Genomic DNA, 11673 nt, shown 5'->3' with positions numbered 1-11673 from the left:
TAATTAAAATCAAAGCTCAAAATTTTGATAATAAAAATAAAAAATAAAAAATAAAACAGAAGCACGAAGCACAAAAAATAAGTTATTATATTCTTTCATATTTAGCGTTCATCAAAGTCATGTTTCTTCTATTAAACACGAAACTCTATTCGTTTATAGATAAAAAAAAATTGTGAAGAATTTCCACTAATTGTTATCATCAAATTTACAATCTTTATTTCAATTTAGTCAATGCTAAATTAAAGCAAAAAGATTAAAAGAAGACTAAGAAAATAAGAAGCATGTTTGCGATGAATTGTTATTTAATTATAGTTCAAGTGTTTTACAAATCAGGACTGTTTTATTACTGTAAAAAATATAGTAATAGTTATTAGCAAAAAAATTAACTTATGATTTTCATACGTTGTTATAAAATATATACATATTTACATGTTTCTATTTTTTATCGGTTTTATTCGGTTTATTCGGTTTTATCGGTTATATACCGAACCATATCCAAATCCTACGGTTTTTTAAAAATCATATATATTCGGTTTGTATGGTATATACCAAATCCAAACCATATTATCTATTTCGGTTTGGTTCGGTTAGGTACGGTACGGTTCGGTTTTGCCATATTGAACAGCCCCATGTGAAAAAAAAAAGAACAGCCCTAACCTGTGTAGAAGCAAAAAAACCCACAAAAGCAAAAAAAAAACACTCGCCCTTATTATTCCTTCCCTATAAATAAACTAGAAATAAGTTTAGCCAGCCCCAGCCGTCAAGCAGACCATCCCTTACTGCCCTCAAAGATCGATCCAAAAAGGTATGAACTTTATCCTTTAGATCTGGTTAAGGAACTTTTGAGCATTTAGATAATCTCAACTTTTGACTACTCTGTTTTGGACATATACTCTTGTTATTGTGCGAACCATCCGTGATTCTTGTTATTGTGATTAAGATTTTGATAATCTCAACTTTTGACTACTCTGTATAGATTTTGTTTTCTTTTTCTTTCTCGATTGATTCTTCTAATTATTATTTTCGAAATCTGTAGAAGCAAAAAAACCCACAAAAGCAAAAAAAGAAACACTCGCCACTGCCCTCAAAGATCAATCCAAAAAGGTATGAACTTTATCCAAAACTTTAGATCTGGTTAAGGAACTTTTGAGCATTTAGATAATCTTAAATTTTGACTACTCTGTTTTGGACATATACTCCAGCTTGTTATTGTGCGAACCATCCACTGATTCTTGTTATTGTGATTAAGATTTCGATTTGGATAATCTCAACTTTTGACTACTCTGTATAGATTTTGTTTTCTTTTTCTTTCTCCTCCTAATTATTATTTTCAGAGAAATGGCAAATTTTCCCGTGGCCAGCCTCACTGATCTGCCTCAGGATCATCTTCCCGTCGCCGTCCAATTGGTCCTCGCAGATTCCGTTAACCAAGCTCTAACGCCGGACCAGTGGCTCTTGTTGTTCAGGAATGCAGATGCTTTTGGGGCTCCGATTAATCCGTATCGGATCCCACCGGATGCGGCTGGCTTGTGGCGGGTCGATAACCCGCGCACATTTGATTACAATGACTGGATCGTAGGCAGCGAGAACGTAAACTTTACGGGGGACTTTGTGGAGGTCAACAATCAGGTAGGGCAACTGTATTTTCACGCCCGCTTAGCAGAGGGAATCTTCTTTGACCTTCACGATGGTAACTTCGTCATGGACGCTGAGTTTGACGGTCCTATGTTCAGACTCATGCGACTTACTGTGAGAAATCACCAGCCGTTCCTTCAGCTTGAGCGTACTATCACATTTGCCCACTACTGGTTCGAAATGGCGTGAGAACTTTGTTATGAACCCATCTGTCTTATCCCCTTTAATGTTATTAGCTAAAACGCTGTTTTGTTATTATGGTATGTTATGTTATTAGCTAAAACCATGTTTTGTTATTATGCTAACATGTGTCTTTTCTTATGAGTATGAGTAAAACCTCTTTTGCGACTTATAAAATTTTATATTATGCCATCTTATGTTCGCTGCTAGCTAAAACTAAGTTATGAATATGAACCATCATCTATCTTATCCCCTTGTTATCAAGTGTGTTATTAAGTGTCAACACCTCGTGCCCTCTCACTATCCCTCTCGCTATCATTACAAAAGAATGGTTACTAGATTAATTACTACTACGTTAGGTAATAACCCGCGCTTTACGCTATATGTGATTATTTGTTTCGTTATTTTTAATAAAAAAACATTAAATCTGTTAAATCTGTTTTTTTTTAGTCTCCTAAAATATAGGGCTGAGCATCATTACTCCTTAAACTCGTTACTTGACTCGTACCCGTCTTGAAAATTCAAGTACTCGGTATTGTCAAGACAAGTAACAAGTCGACAATTTTCATTACTTCCAAAATCAAGTCAAGCATCAAGTATTATTTTTAGTACTTGACTCGTTTCACCCCGTTACTTACTCCATTACTTGATATTTGTTACATGATCCATTAAATACTTGTTTATATTTGACTTTTCTTTTACTTGCATTTAGAATTGGACACAAATACTCATTAATCTTCTTACACTTATTACTTTTTTGTTTCATATATGTCTTGGTTTTTAAATATTCGTCATCTAGTCAAGTATTATATAGTAACAAGTATTAAAAATTTAACTACATGACTTGTTATTACCCGTAACAGAAGACATTTTTGTCATCGTAAAAATTATACAATGTTTATATATTTAACTTATTCATATTTTTTTTTAGTTTTCTTCTTTATAATATGAACAAATATTTGGTTTAAATTAATGTTATGTTAAGTTCATATTATAAATATTAATTTGGTTTAGTTTTTGTTTACATATTAATTTACACCATTTTTTTTGTCTATAACATTTTACGCCCCTTTACTCTATTCTAGGCTGGGCATTTTATCCGGACTCGGTCCAAAAAATCCAGATTCGATAAGAATTGAACTGATGTTTTTATCCTAGTGGGTCTTGTTGTGGAGAACTAGTGGGTCTAGGACCCGACCCCGACTCGAATCGAAGACCCAACGGATTACCCAAAATACCATAAACTTCTAGTATATAGTAGGTATATATCGGTGTTTCAGTATATGTTTTGTATTACAAATATTTTTTTAAGTTTCAGATTTGGATTTTCGGGTACAATTTTGTGTTTCAAGCAAAATTTTAAATTTTCAAAAATATAATTCGGATAGTGGAATAAAAATTTACCTATTTTTCATGTCTTGGGGTCAAGGTTTAGGTAAAATTTCAGGATACTTTTCAGGTTTTTAAATATTTTCAGATATTTTTGTGTGTTTTAGGTTTTTTTGAGCTGGACCAGACATGACCCGAACCTGATCCAGAACCCGAACCAAAAAAGTCTAATTACCCTATATAGTTCAACTATCTAAAATCTGAACCGATCCGGACCCGATAAAATCCGAACCGATCCATACCCGATAAAATCCAAACCCGAACTGACAAATTTTGTTACCCTATTAAATCATAATATCTAAGACCCGAAGAATCCAAACTCAATAAGACCTGACTCGAACCCGAGCCGAGGACGCGAATGCCTAGAACTGCACTGGTTACTGGACAACATTCCAAACACATCAAAATGCACGATAAACAATCCATTTACAAGAGATTAAAGTAAATTCTGAACATCACATCATGGGATCCAAAACAATACAATATATATATATATTTTTCTGAACATCACATCATGGGATCCAAAACAATACAATATATATATATATATTATTTTTTTTTTTGCCATCTAATATTTTATTGAGGAAGTTTTAAAAACATACATAAAGCCCAAAGCATACACTAAAATAAATAAAAGCCCAACACTGGCCCAACTTAACACACGAGACCACAAGAAGAAAATACGATTACGGCTCATAGAAACGTGTTACATAGAATGATTTAACCTGCCAAATTTATTTTATATTTGTTTAGGTTTATAACTTCAATGTACTCTGACTATGTCCAACGACGAATGTCATGGATTGAATTTGGCTTTATTCTGCATAAGGTGTTTCACTACGTCAATGGCAATTATTACCTACAAGTGACTACACCATTTTAATAAAAAGATCAACACATAGAATCATTATTTACACGTATAAAATTTGCCCTTAAATTGGGTACAAACTAGAAGAAGGAAATGAAAGTTGCAGTAGCATATAATTAGCTTTTTTTAACACCAAAAAATTATATTTTTATACTTAAGTTATATGTGTTGCAGATGTTCATTCAAATCCGCATCATGCGCATACGGTTCTTTGTAACATAGTTATTTTGAAGACCATATGAAATGTAGTTTTATTAGTATAACAATATATTATTATACGAATTACTAATTGAGATGCACAAATGAAATATCAAATGTCCCGGGCATGAATTTTGTGATGTAGACAAATATTAGTTAAATCTGACTTTCTTTCTATATTTTATTTTTGAAAAATTTATTTCTATATATTAAACATATATTCCAGCATATTGTGCACACATATAGTTTTAAATCTAGCATGGATGCAAATATAGTAAAAGGTGTTTCAAAAAAATGCAAATATAGTAAAAAAAAAAAATTATCCCCAAATTCAGTATATATGATTAGGGAAATATGTGGTAGCAAATCACGACTCATAAATATTATTCTGGTCTTAATTATTCTTTATCTACCGAAGAACTGAACCGAACCAAAAAATCGAAACAGAAAACCCTAAGAGTACATGAATTTCTATAATATAGTTTATATATTTATAAGCATCAAATTTCAAAATAATCAAATAAGTTTTAAATATTATTTTCAAATCGAAATACCAAAAAAAATAAAATTACAATAATAATTTCATTCAAAATATATAAAATTATCTGAATTATTTAAAGTTTTATGTGAGCACAAAAATTGATATTTAATTAGAAAAACCAAATTTTCTGACTGTTTTACCCGATTTAACAAAACCGGAACCAAACTGGAAATTACTTCGAATATTAGTTGGTTGTCAAATTTGTTAGCCGAACTGAAAAATCAAAATAACCAAACTGAATTTTCTAAACATTGGGTCCTTAACCTCAAAAATCGAAGAACCAAAAGAATATAACTAACCAAACCGGAACTGAATGTCCAGAGCTATACCAAACGATTATTCCTTTAATTTTTACCACAATAAATATATTGGACAAATAATCTGATTATAACATAAAAACCTAAGTTTTTTTTATCATAATTTTATTCCACGCAAAGAACGGATTATCGCCTAGTTAAATTAGAAACATCGCAACTTTTTCTAGGTAAATTTTTAAGCTGGACTTCATATTAATATTCCTAGAGTAACCGAAACCTTTCATTAAAAGATTTCCTTTTAACTATTCAATTGATACCATCCATAATCATTTAATTCCACATTCCCACCTTTGCTTTATATTATTATATATTGTACGTTATACATCCATCTAAAACATTTATCAATATACAACTAATTGTAAAAACATAAACACACAATTTAAGTTAGGTTTGAGCGTTTATGTAGTCTTTAGGATACATGTTGGGTTTTTGAATTGTGGTTCTAATTTATATAACATCCTAGGTTTTATTCTGATAAATTTGTAAGTACGAATCGAGTTCGGATATAAGTTGTAACACACGATTTTGATTCTAATTTGTATCACATCTTAAAACCCATATCAGATTCAAGATATATTGGTTTCGTTAGGATATATCCACAATTAAAACCAAAATTTAAAAGCAAAACATAAGAAGTAAATACTTATTTGTATAGAATTTAATATTTCATGTATTTATTTAAAATTTAAATACTTATTTTTAGATATCATTTAAAATAAATATAGAATTAATATTCGAAGTACATATTTTTTTTCAAATATTTATTTATATTTATATTTTGATCAATTTATAATTTTGGATCATTTAAAAAAAAAAGACTTTTGGATCATTTTCTTGGATTTTTTTGGGTTTTTCAGGTTATTCATTCAGGTTCGGCTAATAACACTTTGGGTTCAAATATGTTATGTATCACCCCCAGTTTAGAACTACATTAGGCGCTAGTCGGACGGTAAGGCCGAGCCTAGCGAGTTACCAAAAAATCAGAAAATACTCGGAGAATATGCATAGCCTAGCTTTAAATACAATTTAGTATATTTATAATATGTTTAGTTAATACTTTATTTTAAATTTGATGACACAAGTTTTTAGACATAATTATATAACATTTATAGATAATTTTCAACAGTTTTCTTTTGATTTATCGAACATTTAAATTTTGGTGTGTTTGATATGAAAAAATCCCTAAATATGTGTTTATTTTTGGTTTGATAACTAATTGTAGTTATTTAGTAATGAATAGTTACACAAAATCTGTAATAATGAATAAAAAATAGGCGGTCAAGGTAAGAATTAGGCGGTCATACGCAGGTATACGCGGGTCAACACTTGGATTCACCGATTTGATAAAAAATTTTGGGGTCAACCTCCGAACAGCGCCTAGGCGGTTAAGCGGCCATGTTTTCGAACAGGGGTACCACCCTAAAAGCGCATTAGGGTTTTTCTTACATTCAGATCAGATATGGATCATTTTTTGTTTGAGTTTGGTTCAGACTTTGATTTACATATTTTATATCTATGTCTATTTTAAATAAAGAGAAAATGCGATTATATAAAATTTTCACGAAAAGATTATCCAGCGCGGATCAAAATCTATTATATTGAGATATCATATACAAAAACTTAGATTGTGTTGGATAGTTATACAAAATTATATTTTTAAAAATACAAAAATTCTAAAAGTAATACATATATTAAATATTGATACAAAATTTATGAATATATATGAAATATAATATCATTAAAATATAATATTATAAGAATAATTTCATGTATAAATATTAATAATTATTAATAAGATTCAATATTTAATATGTTTTCAAAACACGGATCCAGATATCCATATCCAGTTTGGACGGATTCGAGATTTTACTATCTGGATCCAGATGTGGACATCCCAAATATATTTTTCGGAAGGACTCCGGAGTTGATCGCGAATAATCTCTCATGCCAAAATCCATAAGGATCCCTTACTTTCCAAGGTTCACAAATAGATAAGGTCCTCTGATTGCTCTTGGAAACCGCCGCCATAAATTTGCACAGCTTCTGATCGATCTCGGGTGAAATATAGTTGATGGTACGGACCGCCTGTCGCCTTATTTTTGAACATCTCATCCAAACATCTCCAATGAATGAATCTGACTTGGTTTGGATCGTCCTAAGTTTGCAAGGCATTACAGTTCTGTACCGTCTGAACATCCGGACGCCCTATTAAAGCACCATCACCCATCTGATTCTAAATGGTGTCTAATTATGTCTAACTCCGTCCTGGACTTGATGCTAACTTTGCCCGGACATTCCTGAACTCTTCCGAAGTTTTGTGATTTAATTAATGTAGAGCCATTATGTTTAGAGCCATTATGTTTTGGCACTCTATTTTTTATATTTGTTTGAGCCGTCTATTATCTAAATTCAAGTTTTCCATCAGTACTCAAAACCAACTCCTAGCACTCTACCCTCACGTTCCATCTGTTATTCTATTTTGCAACTATAACATAAAATAGTATAGAGATTGTACTAACCTTTACGGACATGGGAAGTGATCTTCTGTATGTATTTGTGTTTTTCACCCGTTAGCTGTAACCATCTTCCATGATCCATGTTCGTGGCCTATTCAAACATTGTTAAAAACAATTAGTTGTACGTTTATTACTTTTTGTTTGAGTAATAGAAATCATGTAACAAAATTGTACTCACATCAGTAATTGGCCTGGTCTGACTTCAATATTTATTTGCTTCCTTATGGTCGTCCTATCAAACACCCCTGTCCAGATAACAACAACAGGAACTTAATTTCTTAGGAAGCATCATCACCACATTTTACAATAGTATGTGATTATTCCATCAACATATACAATGAAAACACTATTGGATTACAAATGAGTCTAGAATACTCTACAAAACCAATTAACATTCAATGTTCGCAGTTATATTTTAAGATAGGTTTAGTAGGAAGTTTTGGCAATATATTATACTGGAAATAATATTTAATCTTTCAGAGACTTTTTACACAACATTGGTTCCACTTTGGAATTTGTAGATAGGAATTTGCGTGTCTTATATTTAACTTCAATGCTTGGGGATATTTGAATCTAGAGAAAACAGAGCAATTCACACTTAGTCTTTTGCGTTTACTTATCATGAAAAACAAAAGATAAAAAAAGAGAAGCACTAAAAACTTAGAGCATCTTTAACACAACTTCAAATTCTCAAATTTTGAGGTTTTTGTCATTCCAACCCAACCTCAAATCCTCAAATTTTGAGGTTTTGAATAATGACACTTCAAATTTGAGATTCACTATTCAAAACCTCAAAACTACTATTCATTTGTTTTTTTAGTCCTTTCAATTATTTTCTTTCACAAATACATCTACTAACTCTATTTAGAATAACTTAAATATATCAAAATAAAATAAACTAGAATAAATATTACATACTATTAAAACAAAATTCAGACAAATAGAATTATACATTAACTAAAGGTCACACAAAATACAAAATTTTGGTTTCAAAATAAGTAAAATAGCATATAAGTGTATTATACTCTAAATATCCTCTAAATATACTCTAAATATACGCTAAATATACTCTAACCGAATGCCCTAATCCATCTAAAAAGTAAAAACCCTAAGTGAATGTACTATATACTAGTAATACGTCCCCCTTACTTTTTCACAAGTTCTCTTGCTTTCTCTAAGCTACTGACGGCATAAGCTCTTCTTTACTTTATCGGTTTGTTTTGTTAGTTAAAGTTTTAGTGTTTACCACATCATGTTGATCACATATAAGGCTCATAGTGTCATATCTTCTTTATCACATACCTTCTCTATTCACGCAAACCTCTTATATATCACGCATCATTCATTTTGTTTGTTAGAGGTTATTTTCTTAGCTTGTGTTAAGAACCTTATACGTTTATGTACCTAGTTTGTATTATATACGTAGCTTAACATTCTTTTTAAATTATGTTTACTATGTTTTTTTTCAAAGTTTCATATAATTTATGGTATTAGGAATAGAAGGTACCTTTTGAGCGGCTGATACGCGATGCGATCGCCATGAAACGCCATGGCGAGTGGCGAGTGTCGAGCCTCCTTTCGCCAATCCTCGCCACACGACATTTAAAACCAAGGTCAAGTACATTTTCGAATTTAGTCTGAAGAAACACTTTGAATCAGAACTGGTCACTAATTTCCTGATCCGCTACAATTTTGAGAAATCCTGCTGATTAGCTCGTCTTGAGCCACCACAGGGAAGAAGAATCGAGTTTTTTGTTTGTTTGTTTGTTACTGCTGCAGTGCTGCTTGATACTTCTTTTGAGACCTTATTATTACAAGAATCACTACTGCTCTGCTGCGTACAGTTAGATTGTCTATTTACCTGAAACTGAAACAAAGAAACCCAATTGTTAGAGACGGTTAGAGAGAGAAAGGGAGAGAGAGAGTTTTGATATGAATTCGCATTTCAGAAACTCATGTAATCATAGCAATTGAGGAGATACACGATGCATGCATTCGCTTCTAACCTTCTTCTGGAAGAGTGATTATTGAAGGATATCTTTCTTGGCTTCCTTGTAATATCGAATCCTCTTAGGTTTCATAGCGATCTGCCCTGAACATCCTGTAGTATACCATATAAGCTTTAATATGAGACAATGTTAAGTTTTTCTATTTTACTAATGTCACGGGTGAGGAATGAAAAAAAAAAACAGAACAAAAAAAGAAACAGGGAGAAAAGGTCTAGAGAGAGTTGCCTTCGTTAGTGAACCACTGCTTTTGTGGCGGCTTTCTTGAGGCTGGAGTTGTTGTAAACGATCTCTGCTAGTCTGGAATATAGTTTATGTGGATCATCTCCTCTGGAAATATGTATGACGATTCAGATTGAATCATATGAAACAACATAACAAAACAAAATAAAAACAGATTAAAATTTGAGAAACAAACAAAGAAAAGCATAGGTGAAGAAAGAACAAAACAGAACAAAAATCTGAAAAAAAAAAACAAACTAGAGAAGACTTACAGATTGAGCAAGTGGCCAGATCTGAATTGAATTGAATGTTGAAACAGAAGAGATTAGAATCATGAATTAACAACACAATAAAAAGGAACAAAAACAAAAAAAATGGATCGCAATCTGAGAAACAAAATAATAAGGAGGTTGTAATTCAGATCTAGGGAGAGGGAGGCGGTAGTTTAGGTTGGGTACGATATATCTAGAGCTGGGAATTTGCTTTTACCCGCGGGTCCTGCCTCATTTGATCCGCTGCAGAGCGGATGCGGGTCAGCCGGTTCTAAAAATTCAAAATGCGTCTGCGAGTGCGGGTTGAGTCACTTTTAAGCGGGTTGAGTGTGGATCGGCAAAATTTGAATCGCGGATATATAAAGTATTATCAAATTATATAATTTAATTTACAAATATATAATTTTAATTATTTTATCACAAAAATAGTCAATATATAATTAAAATAATTATTTTATTAAAATATATATTATCCGCGGGTTACCCGTAAATTTGACAGAGCGAGTGCGGGTATTTGAATCTTTCTTTGTGGATCATGCGGGTCGGAGTTTTGGCGGGACGGGTGGAGCGGATTGACCCGCGAACTCTAGATATATCTGTTTAAGTTTCTTTTTGAGTTCCTGTTTTACCCCTGCGTTTCTTCTTGCCGACGTTCGGTATCATTCGAGCCATGTGTACAGTGTTTTCCATTTGAATGCATGCCTTTCGTCTAAATATGGGAATAAGCATGCATTCCTCAAACTTTACATACTTCCGTTTTTGAAACTGCAGAAATAGGAGTCGAATCATTTGAGAAAGATACAACTTGACCGTGATGTAACCATATTATATAGATTGTATACTTCTATATATACCACTCAGAGTCTTTTGCTCTCTTTTCTTTGGTTGTGTCATTTTATTTTCCTGCAATTATATAATTTGTTGTTTTCAACATGGCGGTTTATCTCTACACGCTCGAGACCTGTTTGTCCTTCACTAATATTGTGTGATTAAAAAGCATATCCATTACAGAAAATATATAAGCAATGTCGGTCGTGATTTTTGTATTTAATATTGAACATGCAGGTTCAATGATTACAAAAACATCAAAAGATAGATATAATCACGCGCTGGATTCGCTGACTCTCTTTTTTGTTGTAATAGATGTTTCAAAAAACCATCTAACCTTGCAATTTATGGATCTAGTTCAATTTGTTTTATCCTGCTTGTATATCAAGAATATACATTAGAAAAAAATGATCGTAGAGAGGACATTTGGCAAAATTACTTCGCAAATATAGTCTAGGGGATACTGATACATGAGAGTAGTACTACATTAGTTACAAAAGTCTTTTTTTAAATACAAAAAAAACACTAATTTGAGTTTTACATATGTTTAGATGTCAATAATCTCAAGTTTGTTAAAACAAAAAGCATACCACCGGTTGTATGAAAATTAATAAACCACTGTAAGAAAAAAATAACTACAAGTTTTCAGAATTTAAATATAAACAACACCCTAATCGTTTTTCTTCATTCTACTGTCGGAT

The 11673-nt window shown here is 31.9% G+C and overlaps 1 protein-coding gene and 1 long non-coding RNA gene across 4 annotated transcripts; one reads left to right on the top strand and one right to left on the bottom strand.

Annotated features, from left to right (window-relative positions):
- The first annotated feature begins 575 nt into the window (after positions 1-575).
- On the top strand, positions 576-2766 carry LOC106320879. Of its 2 annotated transcripts, XR_001265937.1 has the most exons (3): positions 576-805; positions 1037-1104; positions 1335-2766. XR_001265937.1 is itself a non-coding variant. In XM_013759230.1 (2 exons), the coding sequence occupies exon 2, from the start codon at positions 1339-1341 to the stop codon at positions 1822-1824; it is 486 nt and encodes a 161-aa protein (XP_013614684.1). In that variant the 5' UTR covers positions 576-805; positions 1037-1338; the 3' UTR covers positions 1825-2766. The 2 variants fall into 2 exon arrangements, 1 of the variants encoding a protein (XP_013614684.1); XM_013759230.1 differs by having other exon boundaries at positions 1037-2766.
- A 4129-nt stretch (positions 2767-6895) lies between these two features.
- On the bottom strand, positions 6896-9741 carry LOC106320880. Of its 2 annotated transcripts, XR_001265939.1 has the most exons (5): positions 9651-9741; positions 9152-9511; positions 7823-7889; positions 7648-7735; positions 6896-7425 (listed from the first exon to the last, which is right to left on the bottom strand). It is a non-coding gene; the product is annotated as an uncharacterized LOC106320880 (long non-coding RNA). The 2 variants fall into 2 exon arrangements; XR_001265938.1 differs by having other exon boundaries at positions 6896-7735.
- Between the last annotated feature and the right edge of the window lie 1932 nt (positions 9742-11673).

Source organism: Brassica oleracea, unplaced genomic scaffold (genome assembly GCF_000695525.1).
Source record: "Brassica oleracea var. oleracea cultivar TO1000 unplaced genomic scaffold, BOL UnpScaffold01102, whole genome shotgun sequence".
NCBI lineage: Eukaryota > Viridiplantae > Streptophyta > Magnoliopsida > Brassicales > Brassicaceae > Brassica > Brassica oleracea.
This window is presented reverse-complemented; position numbering and strand designations above follow the sequence as displayed.